The sequence below is a fragment of the Lipophrys pholis genome, assembly GCF_963383615.2.
Source record: "Lipophrys pholis genome assembly, chromosome: 9".
NCBI lineage: Eukaryota > Metazoa > Chordata > Actinopteri > Blenniiformes > Blenniidae > Lipophrys > Lipophrys pholis.
This window is the reverse complement of record NC_137639.1, coordinates 6,814,578-6,840,323: the sequence shown is the minus strand read 5'-3', so window position 1 is coordinate 6,840,323 and position 25,746 is coordinate 6,814,578. Positions and strand designations below refer to the sequence as shown.

At 46.1% G+C, this 25,746-nt stretch overlaps 2 protein-coding genes across 2 annotated transcripts; both read right to left on the bottom strand.

The window, feature by feature from the left end:
* Positions 1 to 979: 979 nt before the first annotated feature.
* On the bottom strand, positions 980 to 6,452 carry LOC308115093 (sulfotransferase 2B1-like; the record flags this gene model as incomplete). The annotated part of the gene is made up of 6 exons (XM_080472442.1): positions 980 to 1,140; positions 1,915 to 2,095; positions 2,438 to 2,532; positions 2,622 to 2,748; positions 3,052 to 3,260; positions 6,284 to 6,452. 6 exons carry the CDS (start codon positions 6,450 to 6,452, stop codon positions 980 to 982), a joined length of 942 nt encoding a protein of 313 aa, XP_080328568.1.
* A 5,216-nt stretch (positions 6,453 to 11,668) lies between these two features.
* Positions 11,669 to 25,470, bottom strand: LOC308115092 (sulfotransferase 2B1-like; the record flags this gene model as incomplete). The annotated part of the gene is made up of 6 exons (XM_080472441.1): positions 11,669 to 11,916; positions 12,048 to 12,228; positions 13,168 to 13,262; positions 13,352 to 13,478; positions 13,576 to 13,784; positions 25,302 to 25,470. 6 exons carry the CDS (start codon positions 25,468 to 25,470, stop codon positions 11,756 to 11,758), a joined length of 942 nt encoding a protein of 313 aa, XP_080328567.1. The 3' UTR covers positions 11,669 to 11,755.
* Positions 25,471 to 25,746: the final 276 nt, after the last annotated feature.

The window sequence follows — 25,746 nt, the reverse complement described above, 5'->3', positions numbered from 1 at the left end:
TGGGGTGCTTTCAAATAATCACTCCTATCTCCTTTCCTATCTACTTTTCCTTAACCCCCATAAGTGTTTCAGTGGCGGCCATGATAAGGAACGTTCGGATTCTCAAGAAGCTAAGGAAAGGAGGCTCAATACTTCCTTTATAACCTCCTTTAGCCTCCTAAATAAAAGTGGATAAGAAAAGATAAAGGAGGGACTATTCAGAAGCACCTCTGGTTTAAAGTAACTTCCAGGTTCCTCATAGTGGTTCCTGGGGGTCAAAGTAATACTATCTGGAGTTATTTTACATTTACCTCATTTCTCTCTCAGGTGTTTTGGGCCAAATATAACTACTTCTGTTTTATCAGAGTTCAGAAGCAGAACAATTACCACTCATCCAGGACTTTATGTCTTTAGGACAAGCTTCTAGTTTGAGAAGTTGACAATATCATTTGGTTTCATAAATAACTAGATTTGTGTATCATCTGAATAGCAGAAGTTAATAATATTCCCAACAGGAAGCATGTGTAATGTGAGAAGTATAGGTCCCAGTACAGAGCCCCGTAGAACTCCATGTTGAAGTTTAGTCTGAACTGAAGATATTAACATGAATGAAGTTGAACCTGTCTGATGATTATGATCGAAACAGGCTCATTGCTGTACATAGTGTTAACTTAGGAGAGAAGAACATCTTTAGATGGCCCTCAAAATAATTTGTTGTAAAACTTAAAGCTTGATCAACAAAACAGGGCAATGGTTGTAATAGTGAGACAGCTGAATTTGTTAAACGTTAGTCAAAAGGCCCCAAAACCGCAACTACTTCAATCTCAACCTGCAGGGGGATTGAAATAACCACTAACATTTTGTACTTGTTCTCCACCTGGATGCCAGTGAGACTAAATGATGATAAACAGCTGCTGAAACACATTTTATTAGATTATTAGTGAATCGCGATGAAGCCACACTCTGAAAGCTTTGGACCAATCAGCAACACCTTCTGCTTCTAAGGCGACTCCAGGTCTTCATGTTCAATATCCGTCCCCTCCATTGTGTCCAGGCTCCACGGCAGAGAGCAGCTCTCAGCCTCCAGCTCTTTGTGAATCACAGATGTGAATCGGGCCAGCTGCTCTGAGCTGAAGTGGTTTCTCCAGTCTCCAGATTGACCTGGCACAAAAACATGTGAACACAAGAAATCTGTCAGGTCAACAACACATGACAAGTAGAGTCAGACATCGTTATGATGATGGAGAGCAATGAACTTGTTTTGATCATATTCATCAGACAGGTTCCACTTCGTTCATGTTAATGATATCTTCAGCTCAGACTAAACTTAAACATGGAGTTCCACAGGGCTCTGTATTAGGGGCGGCATGGCTCGGTTGGTAGAGCAGTCGTCTCCCAATCAGAAGGTTGCAGGTTTGATTCCCATCTCTGGGACATGCTGAAGTGTCCTTGGGCAAGACACTGAACCCCAATAGTTTGGGTGAATGCAGTCTGAGAATGAGTGCTTGGTGGTGGTCAGAGTGGCCAATGGAACACTTTAGCAGCCTTGCTTCAGTCAGTCTGCCCCAGAGCGGCCATACATAGTTTACCACCATTGAGTCGCTGTGACTACATACGTAGTTTACCACCATCGAGTCAATGACTAAAGCAATGTAAAGCGGCTTTGAGTGTCCTGAGAAAGCACTATATAAAACCTATGTATTATCATGATACAGGTGCCAGTGGCACAGTGGGGAGGCGGCTTGCATTGTTGTCTCACAAATCAGTTGATTTTATCCATCTTCCCAATGTCAGATGGATAAAATCCCTCCAGCCTTCATCTCTGACTTAAGGTCTGCCCTCAATGATTAGACATTATACCAAGCAGATCTAAAAAAAATTCATAAGTGATTGAACCCCACATCAGACCAATCCAAATGTCAGAGACTCAGATACCTTTCCGAAGAAATTGGGATTTGTCTTTATCCATTACAACCTTGGGAACCAGGCTGAAGTTGGACATTTTGTTTTCCTTCATGATCTGGAAAGAGCAATGCTCTGCGATCTTCTTTATGGTTTCATCGTCCAGATTACAGCCCAGGAAATCTGACATGCGCCTGAGAGCTGCAGGCAGGTCCTGGAAGAGGAATATTGGAACAAGACTTTCATTTGGTTACAATGTTTATGTTTGTCATGAAAAACAAATCCTCCGTCTAATCACTGCGTATCTATAAAACTCCCCGTGACATGTTCTGAAGAGGCTGTTGATTTGAAGCAGTTGGAGTTTGACAAAAAATGTTAAACTGCCATTAAATCTTAAATGAATATATTTAGAAAATCTTTGCATGTTTGACACATAGAACTACTCCGAGTCTTTCTCTCATGTAAAACTAGTGTTTGTGTGGGAACATTTACAATCAGAAAGACCAAAGCCATCCTGTTACTGTTGCTTATTTCATAACTTCCAAAGTATCTTCACCTGAACCATTTCTTCATAAGTGATGTGCATTACTCTGTCTCCCAGCTCTGTGTGCATCCAGCTCTTCACATGATCCGTCATCTTTCCAAACACTACTACATAAAAGAAAGATAGAAGAGGACAATCAACAGTCCAGAACGTTCTTGGAAAGTTTGTTTAACAATGTTATTTTAACTGTTCTGACTTTTGCCCTCCAGAAATTTGCCCATGAATTCATCAAACGTTCCTGGTTCCTCAAGAAATTGGGCCATTTGGTGGAAGTAGTACGAAGACACCACAACGTCCCGAGGGTCCCTCAGGACATGGATTGCCTACGCACACAAACACAGGAGACAAAATGCAGAAAATAATGGGTGTATTCAATTCAATTCAATTCAATTTTATTTGTAAAGCGCTAAATCACATCAACAAACATCTCAAAGCGCTCTTACATAGTAGAGTACAACAGAACCCAACTAAACCTTTCCAAAGCAAGCAGATGTAACAAGCAACAGTGGCCAGGAAAAACTCCCTCGCATGGAGAGAAGTTCATAAGAACTCCCTCTTCAGGAAGAAACCGGTGTAATGTGTCTTGAATGAACAAATATCCAGACAAATGTTACAAAGTCTTTCACCTTGGCCTTTGAGGTGTGGAAAGAAGGAGGCATGAGATTGTAGGGAAAATGTGTGACGAAGGCTCGTGGAGACGTCAACTGATCCACAATTTCTTCCAGTCTTTTCTCTTCCAACCAAGGGACCCGATCCCAGTTGGGGATGGTCTGGATCGGGGTCAGATCCCCCCCATTCAGCAGCAGTGGGAGGATCTCCTGCATCCAGATTGTACCTGCGAGAATGAAGAGCACAGCTCGTGTTTCAAACCAGGAATTAGTGGGACTACAGAGGGTCGGCCTCATACAATCACACCAGGAGCAGGATTACTATCGCAACAACACATCATCTGTAGAGTAAATCGTCTCACCACAGCCTGATCGCAACTCACGTACCATATCAGTGGGAAAACAATCCAACACTTAGTTAATTCTGCTTCATAATGATAGTAAGATCCGACCTCAAAGGATCAAAAAGCGACGTTGCTATGAAAGCGTGGCGGCCACAAGCAGGAGGTGTGAAAAAGGTTACCACAGGAATAACTAGCTTGTGGCGGCCAAGCGTTCACATTTGTGCGTACACACTTAGATTGGAGTGCAAATACTTACATTTGTGCGTGCCGTGCATACAGATTTGTCTGTGCAAAACAAAATGTGTAATTTGATTTGAGAGTGAACACCATGATTGTGTGTGCTTACTGAGGCTTCTGCATGCATACTTACATTTTTTAACAATTTGTGGAGGTTTGTGTATGACTTGTGTGTGCTTGCTTGGACCAGGCAAAGTCAGATCTATACATTGTTATAGAGCCACATGTCGTGGTTGTTATGGAAAATCTTACAGCGTCTTAAGATTCTCTGACCTGTCGATACAGAGACAGCCTTGTAAAAGTGTTATCTAAGGGTACGTTTCCACTATGTTCACAGCAGCCCGGTTTGCCCAAAATGTAGTGCGCCGTGGGATTTTGGGGAATTCTGAGGAAGGCGTGGCACGTTTTTCACGTTCTGTCAAGGCTTTCTACGGATGAAATGTGGACGCCGAACCATTTTTTAAGCAGGTTTATGCCTCAAAGGGCCACCAAAAGTCAAGGCAATCATTGTATCCTGAGACTTTTGCTGGGTGCATACGTACCTCTGGATTTCTTTTTCGGTGGCAGAGCTTGTAGAAGGTGTTCTGTCGCTGATTGCTCAGACTTGAACAAAACTCCCCTCTGGCTTCCTCCCAGACCACGAGTGAATGTGATGAAACGGCCCCGTGAGAACCGTGAGGAAGTGCGGTGCGACATGATAAAACGCGAAGCAACCATGAAACAACGGCGATAGAACGTGCACTATGTCACTTCCTGTAAGCCTCCCGTCCCACTACGGACCGCCTCCAAGTTCTATTACGGCCAGTTACGTGCTGCCAATGACGTTCATCCCGTTTTGCTACGGGCTACTAAGTTTCTCATCCGCGCCGTGGCCGGCGTGGCAAATCTTTTGACAGTTTAAAAGTCTGGCACGGCGCCCACGGCAATCATGACCTGTTTACGTTTGCCCATCCCGTCCCCCTGCGTTGTCTCACGTCCATCCCGTTTTGTCCATGGTGGCCTGAAATGGGGCTGCCGTGAACATAGTGGAAAGGAAGGCACAGATGGGCCTTGGTCATCTCCCACTCTCGGGTGCTCTCTGACCCATATTATGGTCTATTGCATCCCGTCTTCACTCTATCAGTGAAGAGGTGGACATCATCCAGCAGGACGATGACCCAAAACATACAACCAGAGTGACAATGGAAAGTTTAGAGCAAACAATCTTTATGTGTTAGAATTGACAAGTTAAAGTGCAGACCTTCATCCAAATGTAAACAACTGGCTTCACTTGCAAGACGCGGTCCATCCAAACTGACCGAAATTTTATTACATTATTCTTGCAAGAAGAGACAAAGTCACAGTACAACCTCTGCACGATTGTCCAGGAGTTTGTCTAACTCTTAAGGCAGATGGTGCCTTCCTAAAGGCCTCTTCATACTCCATAAGAACAAGACGAAAGTTCGGCAGTGCGGGGTCCTGCCGAACAAAATTACGTCATTTACTTTGGCCAGCTCCCTCTGGCCGAAGAAATTTGTTCCGGCTGTGCCAACCGCCCTGGCCGAACTATCCGGGTGCCGCACTGCCGAAACGTCTGCACTGCCGTGTGCTGCGCATGCGTGTTCCAGTTCGCTCATGACTATCAGTCATATTTTAATCATATTTAGCTTGTAACATCGCTACCGTACGAGCGCCACAGCTCGTTAAAATGTTGGAGTGCAGGCTTTTACATGACGCACCTGAACGCATCACCAACACCTGTCAGCTCCTGTAGTAAAAACCGGACCAACATCGCGCTCGGACAAAAACTCTTTTATTACTGAAAAAGTTCAGAGAAATGTATTTCTGAAAGCACTGGAGGCCAGAAATAAACTGTGCAGTTGAAAAGTTTAAACGCCGCATCACAGACGTGTGACTGCTGCGAGGGGGCGTGGCCTGCGAGTTCGGCAGCTTCTTATCGGAGTATGAACAGTCCTGCCGAAAAAGCTTTTTTTTCTGCAGCTGGCTGACGTCACTGCCAAATTTTCTTCTTGTTCTTATGGATTCAAAAGGGAGTATGCAGGGGCCTTAAAGACTGAAATTGTTTTCAATTGAAGGACACCGAAAGTAACAAAGGTTTGAACAGTGCTGACACAGGTCATCCTTGAACACAGACTGCAAAATTACACATCATTCTTTATGAGACAAAGCAAGATTTCCATAACAGGTTGAACACTCATGTATCATTTTCTTTCCACTTCACAGTTCCGTGGCATGTTGTGTTGGTCCATCAAACACTATAAAACCCGTCGAAGAACTGCAAAGCCAAAGTTTTAAATCATAGCGAATAGTCCTTAGAGATTAACTGGCATCAGAAATGACGCAACGGATGAAATAATATCTAGAACATGTAAATGTGTAAGGCTGGTGGAGACAAACCCCAAAAGACTTGCAGCTGCAGCTAAAAGAAGTTCTACAAAGTATTGACGAGGGGAATGAAGACTTTTCCACACTTATCAACATTTGTAAGGAGCGGTTTGAACACTCATGTATCATTTTCTTTCCACTTCACAGTTCCGTGACATGTTGTGTTGGTCCATCAAACACTATAAAACCCATCTGAGAGGTGCCAAACCAAAGTTTTAAATAAAAGCCAATAAACCTCAGAAATCAATCTGAAATGACAAAACAGATGCAATAATAATAACTACCTGACTTGGGATAAGTCACAGCAAACACATCAGTGTCTTCAACAGAGAAGTTCTGGGAAAACTCCAAGCTCTTCTTGCTGTGTGCTGCTGAGGAAAGAGGCAGGCCGTGGTAGTAGATGTAGTCAGAGGAGCGTTTAGATTTGGAAGGATTGGCATCTTCGGTGGCCATGCTGCTCTCACTCACAGGTTTCTCTTCTTGCAAGCAGTCCACCTCTTATTGAGCTTCTCTTTATCAGCTGTTGAAGCTGAGGGGCGGGGCTTTCTTTCTCGATCTTTTTTTTAATGTCAGCTCTGTGCTGCAAGTCATTGAGGGGTTGGATCTGAGCGCACGTTTACATGTACCCTGGATTTTACAACAACGTCTATCTCCGTTTATTAAAAGAAAATCTTCATTTACAAGGACCGCATAGACACCTGGTTCAGAGCTTCAATGAGCAGCCAAGCCTGTAGTGTAACGAGAAGTATGAAGCCATAACCAATCAGAATCCTGGAAAAAATCATGACTTTTGAAGTAAATCTCCGTCTACCCCCCTATTAGATGCAAACAGAGACATGGAGTTTTTATCTCCACAAATCTTCACTGTGGCCTGAGTTTTCAGAAATCATTGTTTGTGGTGAGTCGTAGCCGCATTTATGTGTAAATGCAAGGCCCAAACACAGAGAAAAAAAGAAACACTTTATTTGTATAGCACTTTTCTAAACTCAGTTACAGAGTGCTTTACATTTAAACCACAATAAAAATTTACAACAATGCAATAAAGAAATTACAATTAAAATAAAGATAAGAAATTAAAAAAAAAAAAAAAAAAGGAGAGAGAGAGAGAACATCAGTCCAGGGATAAAAATGACTTTTAAGCTGAGACTTAAAACAGAACAGTGAGTTTGCCTGTCTGAGATCATCTGGCCAGGAGTTCCATAAAACTAGTATTAGTTAGCAGGATTATATCTTAAAACCTGTCAGTAACCTGCACGCTTTGCTCCCTCAGTTTAATTTTAGTCCCTCTGCTTGAGTATTTCTTCATCTAAACATTACATAAAGCAACATGTTTTTCTTCTAACAGCTAATAACTTTATTTAGCTGTTGTTTTAGCACCATGAACAGATTTACACATACTGCAAAACGATGTGAGTCAACACTCATTCATTACTATAAAGAGTCACAATATTACAAGGCAAAGAAAATGAATTGAGAGAGCACCATTCAAACACAAGGTAATTCACAGTTACATTTAGATAAAAGCTATACATTAAAGCTTTCCAGAGAAATAAAATAAATACATTAAAGCAACAATTCAGAATCTTTATGTCAAGCAATTAGGAGTATGAAATACTTTAAAAACTCTTACACACGCTCATCCTTTCTATTGGGTCAACTTTTTGTACTTTTGGTATTTAGCGTCCCAAATCACGTACAAATATAACATCCTCTCGTCAGAGAACCCCACACATCACACTGTTCTATGTACCTTCGCAAACAGTGGACTCACTCTACGCATCCAACATAGAATTAATAGAGTTCTACATGAATGGAGGAGCTCCATGCACCCAACAGAGAAATTATGAGGTTCTACATGAGGGGAGGAAGTGCTTCACTGCATCACTTCAAAAATCAAACTGCCATTAATTTCAAGGGGCAATTTTAAAGTCAATTATAATTCCAAATGTGAGTTGAAGGGATTAAAAACAACCTAAAAAGGAGAATAGATTAGATAAAGCCAGTATGAACCAGTATGCAGTACCTGCACTTTTAAATTTTACCCCTCAGCGTACTGGGACTTTTTTCTAGCATACTGCATGTACCGGATCTTTCTGTAATTTCCAGACTATAAGCTGCTACTTTTTTTCACACGCTTTGAACCCAGCGACTTAAACAACGACGCCCATTTTGTGGATTTTTAGGGGGAAACTAGCTTCATGTCGATAATACATGGGTGATGCGTTCAGGTGCATCACGTATCTCCGCCCTGCTGCGCTTCATGGCTGAGCAACGTCCTCCCTCGGAGAAAAATCTCCTCTCCTCAGGATCACAATCAGAAAATATTTTATAAACAGAGATAAAACCCTCAGTGTTTGTGTTTTTTGCAGTAATTCACCTGCCCTCTCTCCCTGTGTGTGTGTGTGTGTGTGTGTGTGTGTGTGTGTGTGTGTGTGTGTGTGTGTGTGTGTGTGTGTGTGTGTGTGTGTGTGTGTGTGTGTGTGTGTGTGTGTGTGTGTGTGTGTGTGTGTGTGTGTGTGAAATCTAATTACCTCTTTGTCCTGGTCTTGAGATTCTGATTTCTCCAATATGCTAACTAAACTGCTTCGGTGGAATAGTTGAGTGTGTACTTCTCTTCATTCTTGCAGGTACAGTCTGGATGCAGGAGATCTTCCCACTGCTGCTGAATGGGGGGGATCTGACCCCGATCCAGACCATCCCCAACTGGGATCGGGTCCCTTGGTTGGAAGAGAAAAGACTTTGGTTGTGGATCAGTTGACGTCTCCACGAGCCTTCGTCACTCATTTTCCCTACAATCTCATGCCTCCTTCTTTCCACACCTCAAAGGCCAAGGTGAAAGACTTTGTGACATTTGTCTGGATATTTGTTCATTCAAGACAAATTACATCAGGTTCAGCAAACTCTTTGGCTCAGGTGCCACACTGACTTAAAATTTGACAGATGGGCCGTGCCAGCATCAGATGCATACATATCAAACATAAACATGAAAAAAGCATAAAGGTGTTAATACCTACATTCCCTTTTAGTGGGAACAGTGTTATTGATCACCCTTTTTTTTTTTTTTCCAGTACCTCAAAGTCTGCTGGCAGTTTTGTTGTGGCAGTTCTCAGAACAGATCTGAGGTGTTCATCACTCATCTAAGATCTGTGGGTTGCTTTGTTTCATTTCATTTCATTTTTTATTTTGAACATGCAAAGATTCAAATAATAAAATCAACAGCGCATGTTAATCAACCAAAGTTATTTCACTAATCAAACTTAATAAGTACAGCAGAACTGCATAATCAGGTTGCATATCCGAAAGAAGTGATTACAACACAATTAAATCCCACCCATTATATTAAGACTATCTGTTGAAAAGGTATAAATAAATTATATGTAGTATTTTAAATAATATAAGGAAGTATAATATATAATAAACAAAAAAATATATAATCATGATTATGGAAGGATATTTAAAATAAAAAAGTAATACAAACATCGCCGTAGCAAAATCCAATATCCAGAAGCTGTGTTCGGCTCACGCGCCTAATGCGCCCCCTGGCAGAGCGTCGGGCATTACAGGACAAGGTCTGATGAATGCCGTCATAATCAGGATGATATGATTTGGGCAATTCTGCACCAATTTTCGGCGGGCCAGATTAAAAAGACCAGTGGGCTGGATGTGGCCCCTGGGCCGTAGTTTGCCCTCCCCTGCATTACACCCATTATCTTCTGAATCATGTCTCCTGTGTTTGTGTGTGTTTGTTTGTATCGGTATCATTATTGGCTTTATGTTGAGATTGTAGTCATTTTCTATAGTAATTGTTTGTTTTTTTGAAAATGTAGACATTTTCATCACGTATACTCTGCACCACATCAAACAAAAGTTTAAATCTAAAGGTTATTACGGCCACTCAAGATGAAATCAGGCTGTATGTGGCCCCTGAACTAAAATGATTGACACCCCTGCATTTGAAAAGTTCCGTTAAACGTATGAGCCCCACACCTAGTTAACATATAGACAGATAGATAGATAGATAGATAGATAGATAGATAGATAGATAGATAGATAGATAGATAGATAGTGTGGTGTGTGTGTGTGTGTGTGTGGGGGGGGGGTCCTCAGTTTGCTTTCAGTCAGAGGTACGTGGGGTATTCTGGTTATTTTACTGGACTGATTTATTATGCAGGAGAGGTTTGTTTTGCTGGTTGTAGTGAGGAAATAGAAGCAGGATGAAATGTTGTAGATGAGAGTGGATTCAATGAGTGATCTGTAAACAAGTGTTAAAATGTCTTTGCTGACATCAAGGTCGGCGTTATGTGAGGCCCCTGAACGCATCACTCAGGGCTGTCAGCTCCTGCACGGTAGCGCAGTGGTTAGCGCCCTCGCCTCACAGCGTTGTGGGTTCAAATACTGTATGGCCCGGGGCCTTTCTGTGGGGAGTTTGCATGTTCTCCCCGTGTGTGCGGAGGTTTTGTCCTGGCTTTCCGGTTTCCACAATCCTAAAAATATCACCTGGGGCTCCCTGAGCAAGACCCTCTACCCCCTCCCCCCCCCCCCCCCCAGCCCCCATGCTCTCCCTGAGCATTGGAGGTCTGTATGGTTGCTCCCAATGAAGCGAGAAATGAGCTGTGCAGTTGAAAAGTTAAAACGCTGCTTTCCAGTTGTGTGGCTGTGGTGAGGGGGCGTGTCCTGCGAGTTCGACAGCTTCTTCTTGAAGTATGAACTCTCCTGCCGAACAACCATTTTGTTTCTGCAGCTGGGAGACGTCATAGCCAAACTTTTGTTTTTGCTGTCATGGGAGTATGCAGGGGCCTTCAACACGAAGCAAGTTCAAGCGAGAGTTTTCCCTTCAGGATCAGTGCGCGTTCTCGTCAAAGGGGAGGAGTTTGCAGCATCTAACCAATCATACACATAGAAACTGCAGCACAGCTTACTTTACCATAGAGTAGCAGGTGTCCTCTGAAGATATGAATAATTAAAACACATCCACCAGGCGAGAAGCAACACTGTTGACGCATCCAAAGCCAGAAAATTGCTGACTTGTTATTGCGTGACTTTGTGAGATTCTATGATATTTGTTCATCGGACAACATAAACGGCACTGTGATGACTCAGTTTTACTTTACTACAGCAGAAACATGTCGAGCAGAACTTCCTCACTGGTCTCCTTTTAGCCTCCTAAATAAAAGTGGATAAGAAAAGATAAAGGAGGGACTATTCAGAAGCACCTATGGTTTAAAGTAACTTCCAGGTTCCTCATAGTGGTTCCTGGGGGTCAAAGTAATACTATCTGGAGTTACTTTACATTTACCTCATTTCTCTCTCAGATGTTTTGGGCCAAATATAACTACTTTTGTTTTATCAGAGTTCAGAAGCAGAAACTTTACCGCTCATCCAGGACTTTATGTCTTTAGACAAGCTTCTAGTTTGAGAAGTTGACAATATCATTTGGTTTCATAAAGAACTAGATTTGTGTATCATCTGAATAGCAGAAATTAATAATATTCCCAACAGGAAGCATGTGTAATGTGAAAAGTATAGGTCCCAGTACAGAGCCCCGTAGAACTCCATGTTAAAACAGCAACTACTTCAATCTCAACCTGCAGGGGGATTGAAATATCCACTAACATTTTGTACTTGTTCTTCACCAGGATGCCAGTGAGACTAAATGATGATAAACAGCTGCTGAAACACATTTTATTTGATTAATAGTGAATCGCGATGAAGCCACACTCTGAAGGCTTTGGACCAATCAGCAACACCTTCTGCTTCTAAGGCGACTCCGGGTCTTCATGTTCAATATCCGTCCCCTCCATTGTGTCCAGGCTCCACGGCAGAGAGCAGCTCTCAGCCTCCAGCTCTTTGTGAATCACAGATGTGAATCGGGCCAGCTGCTCTGAGCTGAAGTGTTTTCTCCAGTCTCCAGATTGACCTGGCACAAAAACATGTGAACACAAGAAATCTGTCAGGTCAACAACACATGACAAGTAGAGTCAGACATCGTTATGATACCAGTGGAGAGGCGGTTTGCCGCCACGTCAGTCCAATTTGAACATCAAATACCTTTTCGAAGAAATGGAGATTTGTCATTATCCATGACAACCTTGGGAACGAGGCTGAAGTTGGACATTTTGTTTTCCTTCATGGTGCGGAAAGAGCAATAATCTGCGATCTTCTGAATGGTTTCATCGTCCAGATTACAGCCCAGGAAATCTGACATGCGCCTGAGAGCTGCAGGCAGGTCCTGGAAGAGGAATATTGGAACAAGTCTTTCATTTGGTTACATTGTTTGTCATCAATATCAAATCCTCCACCTAATCACTGCATGCGTTCTTCCGTATTTTGTCGGAGCATTTCCGGTTACTGAAAATAACATTGTGGTGGACGACAGCCCAGGTTTTCTTATCTTGTCTATAAAACTACCATAAACGCTTCTACCAGGATATTAAAGCGGGAACACATGAAAACCGGCATCATGTTGCCTCATCCTTCCTTCATTTTGACCTGAGGGGACGACATAGAAAGTGTACTGTGCTAACGTCTTCGTCATTTCATTAGCTGCTCAATGATCAATTTTAAGAGTACTGAGGTGTCCCAGTATCTACGCAGTGGAAAGGTGGGCCGTGTTGTCATCTAGAGACGAGTCCCGGCCGGTCAGCTAGTGCTAGCCACCATGCTAACCACTCGGAGCGGGTGAAGCAGAGCAAACAGCTGTGCACCGATCCACACAGCCAGCTGTCAAGCCACAGAGCATCGATCCACATGAGCGATGTAGAAAACTCTTAATTAGGAGATAGATTGTCAATCCTGTTCACCGTACAGAACGAGCTGCTACTACGAGCAATGACAACACTGCAGTAGTCATAACCAACCGGACGTTGTAAGACAAATTGATGCAGTATGGCGGCGTCCTAGTTTTTCTTGCCGAATAAGGTCAATATAACTCCCGGTGACATGTAATAAACATGCAAACTCAACTGCTTCAAATCATCAGTCTCTTTAAGATTTCCTGGCAGTTGAATATATTTAGAAAATCCTTGTCGAATAATGTTGGTTTGACACAGAACAACTCCGAGTCTTTCTCTCATGTAAAACTAGTGTTTGTGTGGGAACATTTACAATCAGAAAGACCAAAGCCATCCTGTTACTGTTGCTTATTTCATAACTTCCAAAGTATCTTCACCTGAACCATTTCTTCATAAGTGATGTGCATTACTCTGTCTCCCAGCTCTGTGTGCATCCAGCTCTTCACATGATCCGTCCACTTTCCAAACACTACTACATAAAAGAAATACAGAAGAGGACAATCAACAGTCCAGAACGTTCTTGGAAAGTTTGTTTAACAATGTTATTTTAACTGTTCTGACCTTTGCCCTCCAGAAATTTGCCCATGAATTCATCAAACGTTCCCGGTTCCTCAAGAAATTGGGCCATTTGGTGGAAGTAGTACGAAGACACCACAACGTCCCGAGGGTCCCTCATGACATAGATTGCCTACGCACACAAACACAGGAGACAAAAAGCAGAAAATAATGGGTGTAATGTGTCTTGAATGAACAAATATCCAGACAAATGTCACAAAGTCTTTCACCTTGGCCTTTGAGGTGTGGAAAGAAGGAGACATGAGATTGTAGGGAAAATGTGTGACGAAGGCTCGTGGAGACGTCAACTGATCCACAATTTCTTCCAGTCTTTTCGTATGCAACCAAGGGACCCGATCCCAGTTGGGGATGGTCTGGATCGGAGTCAGATCCCCCCCATTCAGCAGCAGTGGGAGGATCTCCTGCATCCAGATTGTACCTGCGAGAATGAAGAGCGCAGCTCGTGTTTCAAACCAGGAATTAGTGGGACTACAGAGGGTCGGCCTCATACAATCACACCAGGAGCAGGATTACTATCGCAACAACACATCATCTGTAGCGTAAATCGTCTCACCACAGCCTGATCGCAACTCACGTACCATATCAGTGGGAAAACAATTCAACACTTGGTTAATTCTGCTTCATAATGATAGTAAGATCCGACCTCAAAGGATCAAAAAGCGACGTTGCTATGAAAGTGTGGCGGAATTGGGGGCTAGATCACCAAGATTGTGGGGGGAGCTTAGAGCCGAGTGGAAACTTGTTCCAAAAGACTCAGCAAGTTGCTGACAACACCACCCGGGGAATTTCACCCCGGGAATTGTTCAACTTCTGGTCACTACTTCAGAGGCACACAGGTCCGTTATACCAAGAGGCAAGAGACGTGGTTCCTTGACACAACAATATCTTTTTATTAACAAATTACAACATCACCCATAAAAACACTCGTAAAATAAAGGGGGAGGTGTTCCAGATCAGAGCCGGCTTACCTCGGGGCAGTGTGTATCGACGGGGGTGAGTGGATCCCAGGGGGAGGTCACCGGGTGAACGCTAGCCACACACACACACACTCTCACACACACACACTCATGTGACGGGAAGAAACCAAAAGTAGGCCCGGGACTCGCACAGCACAAACAAGAAGAGGGGTACCACCACCACGGACTCTAATCCACCACCGTAGGGGCTCAGCGTCTGAAATGGAGGGATATAATGAATAGGGAACACTCAACACAGGAAAAGGAAAGAAATGAAAAGCAAAGACCATATGATAGGTGACAAACAGCCACCTATAATATTATAAAACAAGTACAAAGGAAATGATATTTTAACTAAACAAAATGAGATTATCTACACAAACACTAAACAATAAACATAACAGAAAGTCAACCACAACGACATAATCCGAAAACAGTGTAACCCCACTGCGTACACGTTTTAAAAGGAGGCAGAAGCTCAACTTAAAAGGCAGTGGTTTGACACCAAAGGTTAAAACCAGAACGGGCAGAACCCGGCCCAGCCGTGGCCGGCCCGGCAGCCGAGATGAGGCTGGAGTTTACACGGCTAGGAGCGGGGCTGGAAGTCCGGTGAGGCAGTAGTGAGGCAGAACAGCTGGCAGGCAAATTAGCCGGGAGGCAAAGCAGCGGCGAGGTGCACCGGCCCAGTAGCAGCCGCAGCTCTCCAATGCAGCCACTAAATGTAAACAGGGATCACAGGGGAAGCTCACATCGAGAGCCAAACACCTCATTTACTGACTGGCACCATTTAGGCTACATACCTCAGGGACGCGGTGTGCCACACCTGGGAGGGAAAGCACGTGCGTTGTAGCCACCCGTAGCTTCCTATAACATTTGCGAGCTTTAATATACGGGTCACCTCCGTGCCTTGAGAGGCTATAACTGGACAAAAAGCGCAACCTACCAGTAGCTATCCACAACGTGATGCGGGTTCAACCAGCTCGGAGTCACGATGTTTCCGGAAGTGCGGAGCGGAGCGACCGACAGGGGCGTGCCCTCAGCCATGGAGAGAGAGGGCGCACAAGGAGACCAGCTCCCCCGCTTTATAGTAGGGTGGACTGCCCTGATTGGCTTAGAGGGAGGCGTAAACCAGAGACTTAAACCACCTTAAATAGTCTTGTCCCAGACAGGACTATTCTGCTACAATCTATCCCCACGTCTTGCATCGTCGCCCCGACGATGAACAAAACAGGCCCCTGCTTACAGAGTTAGTTCCAAGGGCGGAAAATAGCGGTAATGGTATTAGACACCGGAGCAGGAGCATTTACACTACCTGGGGCCACTCCCCCCACCGACCTGGGGAGATGGTGAACATTTGAATGCCGACCAGCAGTAGGCCGTGCCGTTCGCCGCACTGCTGCCTCAGTGGTGGTTGGGTAGGCAGTTGGTGGGGCAGGCAATGAGATGGATGGCTGGTCTGCTGCAGCTGTGGAGAGAGTCACTGAAGAACCTGGCACAATGCAGTTCCAGTCAGACTGCCGAGGCGATAGCTGAGGTGTTGGGGCTACTGTAAGTATGCCGGTGGGGGTCACCACAGGAACTGCCTGTCTCAGGACTAGGTCATCTGACATCTCATCCTCCGAGTGACACTCGGGTGGAGGTGGATGAGGGGAAGAGACACTTTCTGGGGAGCCTGCGCCAACCACGGCCTTCAAAAGTGTTCGATTTACTTGCCTAGCCCTCCCCTGATCATGCACCGGTACAATCGTGTATACTGACCCTCCTTCTCTTGGGGCTCTTAAGACTCTGTATACCACCGGGCCATAGAGGTCCCTGATTTTATGCCGCCCTCGGGCATTGAGGTCCCGCAGCCACACTAACTGGCCCTCTTTCAGTGGTGCATCACGAACATGCTTATCATAATTGTGTTTTCGGCGCTCTGCCGCGACTCTCAACCGCTCTCTGGCGCCTTCAAAGGTTATCTGCAAGCGGGTCTGGTGCTCCAGAATCCACTCGTGGACATCACCACCAACAGGGTCCTGAACCCGACCCAACAAAAAGTCAACTGGTAGTCTGGGTTCTTGTCCGAACATCAGAAAGAATGGAGACTCACCAGTGGCCTGATGGGGAGTAGAGTTGTAAGAGTAGAGTACCTGAGGCAGGCAGGAGTTCCAATCTCTTTTTCGAGACACCGGCAAGGTACGCAGTAAGTTGTGGAGAGTCCGGTTAAAGCGCTCGCATTGGCCATTGCCAGCTGGATGATACGGGGTTGTCCGAGACTTCTCAATGCCATACAGGCCACAAAGCTGTTTAATGAGGGAGCTCTCAAAGTTGCGGCCCTGGTCTGAATGCAGGCGAGCAGGGACCCCAAACTTTGAGAACCACTCTCCAACCAGGACCTGAGCCACGGTGGAGGCTTGTTGGTCACGAGTGGGAACCGCCAGGGTGTACTTGCTGAACACGTCCGTCATAACAAGGACATTCTCCAGACCATTTCGGGAAGGTTCTAAGATGGTATAATCGATGGCCAGAATCTCATTTGGCCGGGAAGCTAGTAAATACCCCATAAAACTATGGGCACCCGGCTGAGTATCCTTTGCCACCTGGCATCTGTCACAGGCCTGAATCCACTGTGCCACCTCTGAGGCCATACCTGGCTAATAACACCGAGCCCGTAGTAGCTCCAGTGTCCTCTCTACACCTTGATGGCCATGCTGCTGGTGAACCTGATTCAGCACCTGATCTTTTAAAACGGCAGGTAACACCACTTGGAAAACCGCTTCAGCTCCATCAGGGCGGAAGATCTGGCGGTACAAGATACCGTTCCGCTCAACCAGCCTGTCCCACTGTCGCAACAATGTCAATGCGGGTTGCGACATCCGCTTCCGCTGCTCAGGGTCAGGACACTGCTTCCGTTGCCAGTACACCAAAATTTGCTTAGCAGGGTCAGCCTGTTGTAAAGCACAGATGTTAGACGGGGTATATTGAGGCAAGGCCATAATAACAGCTTGATTTACCTCTGCCCCTCCCAGCTCCAGAGCTTGCTGCAGGGGCTTAGGAAGAGATGTACCAGGGAGCATAGCCCCCAGATCCAATACTCTGGGTTGGTGCTGACGGGATAGTGCGTCAGCATTTTTGTTGCTTCTGCCCGAGCGGTACTTTATTTCAAAATCAAAAGACGCTAGTTGGGCCACCCAACGTTGTTCTGTGGCACCAAGTTTGGCAGAAGACAAGTGACTCAGTGGATTGTTGTCCGTGTACACTACGCACTTGTGGCCCAGCAGATACTCCCTAAACTTTTCAGTCATTGCCCACTTTAGTGCCAAGAACTCCAGTTTCATCGAGCTATAGTTCGACATGTTGCGCTCTGTGGGCCTCAACCCCCGACTTGCATAAGCGATTGGCCTAACCCTACCCTCTTGTTCCTGTGATAACACAGCCCCTAAGCCACCATGGCTAGCATCGACTTCCAGCATGAAGGGCAAGGAAAAGTCAGCATATGCCAGCACCGGTGCAGTGGTGAGTTTGTTCTTCAGGGTCTCGAAGCTGCGGTGGCACTCCTCCGTCCAGCTGTCACTGGTAGTCGGTTTACCTCTCTTTACTTTGGAGCCTTCCAGCTCGGCTACCAATTTATGAAGAGGAGCCGCTAACTTTGCAAAACCCTCCACGAACCGCCTGTAGTAACTGGCAAACCCAAGAAAGGACCGCAACCCAGAAGTGGTAGTAGGGGGCTGCCAGTTAGCCACCATTTCTACCTTGGTTGGGTCCGTTGCGACACCCCCAGCAGAGATCACATGGCCCAGGTAGCGTACCTCCTGCTGGAAAAATGCACATTTAGTCAGCTTTGCCTTGAGGCCCTGCTGCTGGAGTCACTTCAACACCACCTCCAATCTCTCCAGATGTTGCTCAACTGTGGAGGAAAAGACCACAATGTCATCGAGATAGAGGAGCAGGGATTGGCATTGCTGATCGCCGAACATCCGTTGCATCAGTCGCTGGAAGGTACTGGGGGCATTACAGAGGCCGAAAGGCATGCGATTCCACTCAAACAAGCCAAAGGGTGTACAGAATGCAGTTTTGGGTCTGTCTGCCTCGGCGACTGGAACCTGGTTATACCCACTAGTCAGGTCCATGGTGGAAAACCACCGTGCCCCTGTCAGCGCATCCAGAGACTCTTCTATTCGAGGGAGAGGAAAAGAGTCTTTCCTCGTCTTACTGTTAAGTTGCCTGTAGTCCACAAACATGCGTACACCACCATCCTTTTTCCTGACCAGCACGATGGGGGAGGCATATGGGCTGCTACTCTCCTGGATTACCTGAGTCTCAAGCAGTTGGTTGATATGCTCCTTTACAACTTCGTATTCTACTGGGGGAATACGCCTGTAGCGTTGCCGGACTGGGACCTCATCTAGAAGAGGGATGTCATGAGAAATTAAATTTGTGCAACCCAAATCTCCATCATGAGCAGAAAAGACGGATGTGTATTTTCTAAGTAGAGACCGTACGTGCGACTGCTCATTTACAGGCAATGAGGACAGGTTGATGGCTTCGACGTGGTCTGGCACAGCAGGGGACACAGAGTGGGATGCTGTCGTAACCACACCTGATGGCACCTCGACGACTCCTGCTGGCAGGCTAACCACATGAACCTCATCCAAAGTGCCCATGGTGGTACGGGGATAGAGCAACACGTCAGTTGAACCAACATTAACTATTGGGATGTAGGCTGTGCCCCCAATCACCTGGACCAGGGCAGGGGAAGCAAGAAGTCCAGCGGGTAAGCCAGAGTCCAGGGGTTCAAACAACACCGTGCTGGCAGAATACTTCTCTGGACAGGTGGCTGCCACAATTTTCATTACACCTCCCGGGATGCGACAAGCCTTCCTGCCTCGAAGCTTTACCTTGCCGCTGCTAACTCGAGGGGTTTCTGCACCAGCCCAATGGCACTTTTGCAATGCCTGTAAGACAGATTCTGGGGCGCCCGACACTTCAGATGCCTCAAACAAATTTAGGCCATGCTGGCCAAAAAGCTCCCCATAGCATTTGTGGATCACATTCATTCCTAAAACACCCGGGACCGGAGGATACTTCTTCCCATGGGGGTCTTTAACCACTAGCACTCCACACCCTGGCATCAACTTACCACAAAGCTCAACATCCAGCTCCAAATAGCCTATGTAGGGAATGGCTAACCCATTAGCTGCCCGGAGCTGCAGCCAGTGACAAGACTGGAGTCTCTCCTGACCCCACGGCTCAAAATGCTGGAAGAAGAAGGTTTCAGTAACTGTAGACACCATAGACCCAGTATCTACAAGGCAAGGAACCCCCACCCCACCTAACGTCACGGTCACATGTGGACAAGCTGACACCAACTTCGATGCCTCTTCCAGATCACTAACAACGCCTCGGGAGCCAGTGGATACCCCCACCGAACTGTGACTCTGCAGTCCGGCAGGTGCTAGTTTTCCGACGCCTGAGAGCACTCCGACTGTCTACCCGGTTGTTGGGGGACAGGCAAAGTGGCCCGAGGGCGAGAAGGGGCACGTACCCCATCGCACTCCCTTGCAAAGTGACCTGGCTGCTGGCAGCGTCTACATATAATGGGGCCGTTACGAAAAGGAGGACCACGCTCCTGAGAGCTGTGTATACGGGCCAGACTCTGGGTGAGGGTGTTTAGCTGCTCCTGCTGGTGCTTTAGCATTTCCCTCACCTCCCTCAACTCAGACACCGGGGGTGAATGTATTACTCCCTGAGAACTGCTCTGAACTCCATACTGGAGACCAAATGCTGAGGGAACAGAATGACTACGTCCCCTCATGCCGGCTGGCAAACCCTCACGCTCCCATCTGATTGCTTCGCTCCTGACCTCCAGCAAAGAAGCAGTTGGCTGTCCACGAACAAACTGTTTCAATTCGCGGCGGAGGGCACCATCCGTAACATACTCCACAAACTGGTCACACAATAGAACTTCCGCATTTTGCATGCTGCTAGGTGCACGCTCCTTTACCCTCGCCATAAGGCTCATTAAGGCCAGGGAGAACTCTGGTAAAGTTTCCCCTTCTTGCTGTCGTCTGGAAAAGAAGGCCTCCTGTAAAGCTACATAGGACTCCGAGCACCCATATAGTTCCTGTAACACTACAATGATCGTTGATGGGTCTGCTCTCTCTGCACTGGAGCGATATTTAATCTCCTCACGTGCTTCCCCCTCCAAGTGGTCGAACAGAAAAAATGCCTGATCAGCTACAGATAAGTGACGTGCCCTCATGCAAGCCTGCACTTCCTCAATCCACTCAGTCAATCCTATGCCTGACCTTCCCCTAAACATAGGACATTTCCTATCTCTTGGAACGAACACCAGTCTCTCGGTCAAAGGAGCACTAGCAGGGGAAAGAGCGATGGATGGCCCAGTGGCAGAAGGCATGGTACTGGGGCCTGGCGTGGCGGCATCCTGTTCCTGGCGCAGTTTATCATTATCTGCCCTTAACTGTGCAACCAAATCCCTCAATTGCTGCAACTCTTCAGCCATAGCTAAGATTTTCACTGCTGAGGAGACACTGACTAACTAGCCAAGCTAGCAGCAGAACGATGAAAAATACAAATTTACCCTCCCAAGGCTGGCTACAAGTAAAGGACCATCGCCGCTGCTTTGCCTTAAAATGATAAAAAAAGATAAGCCTCGATGTATACAAAGCAACAACCCGCTCAAAAAAAAAAAAAAACAGTTAGCAGGTTAGGGGAAAAAACAACAACAAACAAAAAACGAACAACAAGGAACACACGTCTTTGCCTGGTAGTAAATCCTGCCGACAACGCCAAGTGTGGTGGAATTGGGGGCTAGATCACCAAGATTGTGGGGGGAGCTTAGAGCCGAGTGGAAACTTGTTCCAAAAGACTCAGCAAGTTGCTGACAACACCACCCGGGGAATTTCACCCCGGGAATTGTTCAACTTCTGGTCACTACTTCAGAGGCACACAGGTCCGTTATACCAAGAGGCAAGAGACGTGGTTCCTTGACACAACAATATCTTTTTATTAACAAATTACAACATCACCCATAAAAACACTCGTAAAATAAAGGGGGAGGTGTTCCAGATCAGAGCCGGCTTACCTCGGGGCAGTGTGTATCGACGGGGGTGAGTGGATCCCAGGGGGAGGTCACCGGGTGAACACTAGCCACACACACACACACACACACTCATGTGACGGGAAGAAACCAAAAGTAGGCCCGGGACTCGCACAGCACAAACAAGAAGAGGGGTACCACCACCATGCACTCTAGTCCACCACCGTAGGGGCTCAGCGTCTGAAATGGAGGGATATAATGAATAGGGAACACTCAACACAGGAAAAGGAAAGAAATGAAAAGCAAAGACCATATGATAGGTGACAAACAGCCACCTATAATATTATAAAACAAGTACAAAGGAAATGATATTTTAACTAAACAAAATGAGATTATCTACACAAACACTAAACAATAAACATAACAGAAAGTCAACCACAACGACATAATCCGAAAACAGTGTAACCCCACTGCGTACACGTTTTAAAAGGAGGCAGAAGCTCAACTTAAAAGGCAGTGGTTTGACACCAAAGGTTAAAACCAGAACGGGCAGAACCCGGCCCAGCCGTGGCCGGCCCGGCAGCCGAGATGAGGCTGGAGTTTACACGGCTAGGAGCGGGGCTGGAAGTCCGGTGAGGCAGTAGTGAGGCAGAACAGCTGGCAGGCAAATTAGCCGGGAGGCAAAGCAGCGGCGAGGTGCACCGGCCCAGTAGCAGCCGCAGCTCTCCAATGCAGCCACTAAATGTAAACAGGGATCACAGGGGAAGCTCACATCGAGAGCCAAACACCTCATTTTCTGACTGGCACCATTTAGGCTACATACCTCAGGGACGCGGTGTGCCACACCTGGGAGGGAAAGCACGTGCGTTGTAGCCACCCGTAGCTTCCTATAACATTTGCGAGCTTTAATATACGGGTCACCTCCGTGCCTTGAGAGGCTATAACTGGACAAAAAGCGCAACCTACCAGTAGCTATCCACAACGTGATGCGGGTTCAACCAGCTCGGAGTCACGATGTTTCCGGAAGTGCGGAGCGACCGACAGGGGCGTGCCCTCAGCCTTGTAGAGAGAGGGCGCACAAGGAGACCAGCCCCCCCCCCCCCCCCCCCCCCCCCCGCTTTATAGTAGGGTGGACTGCCCTGATTGGCTAAGAGGGAGGCGTAAACCAGAGACTTAAACCACCTTAAATAGTCTTGTCCCAGACAGGACTATTCTGCTACAATCGCTTGGCGGCCACAAGCAGGAGGTGTGAAAAAGGTTACCTTAGGAATAACTAGCTTGTGGCGGCCAAGCGTTCACATTTGTGCATACACACTTAGATTGGAGTGCAAATACTTACATTTGTGCGTGCCGTGCATACAGATTTGTCTGTGCAAAACAAAATGTGTAATTTGATTTGAGAGTGAACACCATGATTGTGTGTGCTTACTGAGGCTTCTGCATGCATACTTACATTTTTTAACAATTTGTGGAGGTTTGTGTATGACTTGTGTGTGCTTGCTTGGACCAGGCAAAGTCAGATCTATACATTGTTATAGAGCCACATGTCGTGGTTGTTATGGAAAATCTTACAGCGTCTTAAGATTCTCTGACCTGTCGATACAGAGACAGCCTTGTAAAAGTGTTATCTAAGGGTACGTTTCCACTATGTTCACAGCAGCCCGGTTTGCCCAAAATGTAGTGCGCCGTGGGATTTTGGGGAATTCTGAGGAAGGCGTGGCACGTTTTTCACGTTCTGTCAAGGCTTTCTACGGATGAAATGTGGACGCCGAACCATTTTTTAAGCAGGTTTATGCCTCAAAGGGCCACCAAAAGTCAAGGCAATCATTGTATCCTGAGACTTTTGCTGGGTGCATACGTACCTCTGGATTTCTTTTTCGGTGGCAGAGCTTGTAGAAGGTGTTCTGTCGTTGATTGCTCAGACTTGAACAAAACTCCCCTCTGGCTTCCTCCCAGACCACGAGTGAATGTGATGAAACGGCGCCGTGAGAACCGTGAGGAAGTGCGGTGCGACATGATAAAACGCGAAGCAACCATGAAACAACGGCTATAGAACGTGCACTATGTCACTTCCTGTAAGCCTCCCGTCCCACTACGGACCGACTCCAAGTTCTATTACGGCCAGTTACGTGCTGCCAATGACGTTCATCCCGTTTTGCTACGGGCTACTAAGTTTCTCATCCGCGGCGTGGCCGGCGTGGCAAATCTTTTGACAGTTTAAAAGTCTGGCACGGCGCCCACGGCAATCATGACCTGTTTACGTTTGCCCATCCCGTCCCCCTGCGTTGTCTCACGTCCATCCCGTTTTGTCCATGGTGGCCTGAAACGGGGCTGCCGTGAACATAGTGGAAAGGAAGGCACAGATGGGCCTTGGTCTTTTCCCACTCTCGGGTGCTCTCTGACCCATATTATGGTCTATTGCATCCCGTCTTCACTCTATCAGTGAAGAGGCGGACTTCGCTGACTCCAGAGATGGTGCTGTTTTGTCTATCATGCGGTTTACGACGATTTCAGAGTGTTTTACTGACGCAGAAACCAGGCCTTGGGGAAGTACTGATTAGATGGGGAGCAGCTCAAGAGGGGGAGACCGAGGTACCAAAATCAGTCTCGTCTTGTTCTGTCTGTATCCTGCATGCGTGTTGAAATGTTGAGTAAAGAACCTTTGTATCTCGTCCTTGTCTCGTCGTCATTCATCTTTCTGAACGTGTGCATCACCAGAGAGCATCGAAAATTCTCCAACAGTGGTTAGTTATACATTCATCTGTTCCACCAGCCTTCAGAAATCACCTAATTAGTCAACAGAGTCCACCTTTTTTCAATCTAACAGACAGGGAGGATGCTCAGAGCTGATGGGAACATGAATGGAGACATTTACAGGTCAATCATGGAGGAAAACCTGTTAGAATCTGCAAAAGACATCATCCAGCAGGACAATGACCCAAAACATACAACCAGAGTGTCAATGGAAAGTTTAGAGCAAACAATCTTAATGTGTTAGAATTGACAAGTTAAAGTGCAGACCTTCATCCAAATGTCAACTACTGGCTTCACTTGCAAGACGCTCTCCATCCAAACTCACCGAGCCTGAACTGTTTTGCAAAGACGAATGGGCAAAAATTTCTGTCTCTAAATGTGCAAGCTGGTAGAGACAAAGACTTGCAGCTGCAGCTAAAAGGGGTTCTACAAAGTATTGACTAGGGGGATGAAGACTCTTCCACACTTATCAGCATTTGTAAGGAACGGTTTTGTCAGAAGAATTTTACTAGTTAGAAAACCTCAGGGATAAAGAAAATACAGGAAACAGACTAAGAGCGATTTGAGAAAGTTTAAGACAATTTTATTACATTATTCTTGCAAGAAGAGACAAAGTCACAGTACAACCTCTGCACGATTGTCCAGGAGTTTGTCTAACTCTGCAGGCAGACGGTGCCTTCCTAAAGACTGAAATTGTTTTCAATTGAAGGACACCAAAAGTAACAGAGGTTTGGACAGTGCTGACACAGGTCATCCTTGAACACAGACTGCAAAATTACACATCATTCTTTATGAGACAAAGCAAGATTTCCATAACAGGTTGAACACTCATGTATCATTTTCTTTCCACTTCACAGTTCCGTGGCATGTTGTGTTGGTCCATCAAACACTATAAAACCCGTCGAAGAACTGCAAAGCCAAAGTTTTAAATCATAGCGAGTAGTCCTTAGAGATTAACTGGCATCAGAAATGACGCAACGGATGACTAGAACATGTAAATGTGTAACCCCAAAAGACTTGCAGCTGCAGCTAAAAGAAGTTCTACAAAGTATTGACGATGGGAATGAAGACTTTTCCACACTTATCAACATTTGAGAGGTGCCAAACCAAAGTTTTAAATAAAAGCCAATAAACCTCAGAAATCAATCTGAAATGACAAAACAGATGCAATAATAATAACTACCTGACTTGGGATAAGTCACAGCAAACACATCAGTGTCTTCAACAGAGAAGTTCTGGGAAAACTCCAAGCTCTTCTTGCTGTGTGCTGCTGAGGAAAGAGGCAGGCCGTGGTAGTAGATGTAGTCAGAGGAGCGTTTAGATTTGGAAGGATTGGCATCTTCGGTGGCCATGCTGCTCTCACTCACAGGTTTCTCTTCTTGCAAGCAGTCCACCTCTTATTGAGCTTCTCTTTATCAGCTGTTGAAGCTGAGGGGCGGGGCTTTCTTTCTTGGTCTTTTTCTTTTTTTAATGTCAGCTCTGTGCTGCAAGTCATTGAGGGGTTGGATCTGAAGACTGTTTTAGGTTTGACACACGGGCGGAACATAAATGTGCGGAATCAGCGTGAGAGAACGTGTGTGCCATTTATAGTACACGCAGCTCCCGCTCCCAAAGTGCAGGGGGCAGTG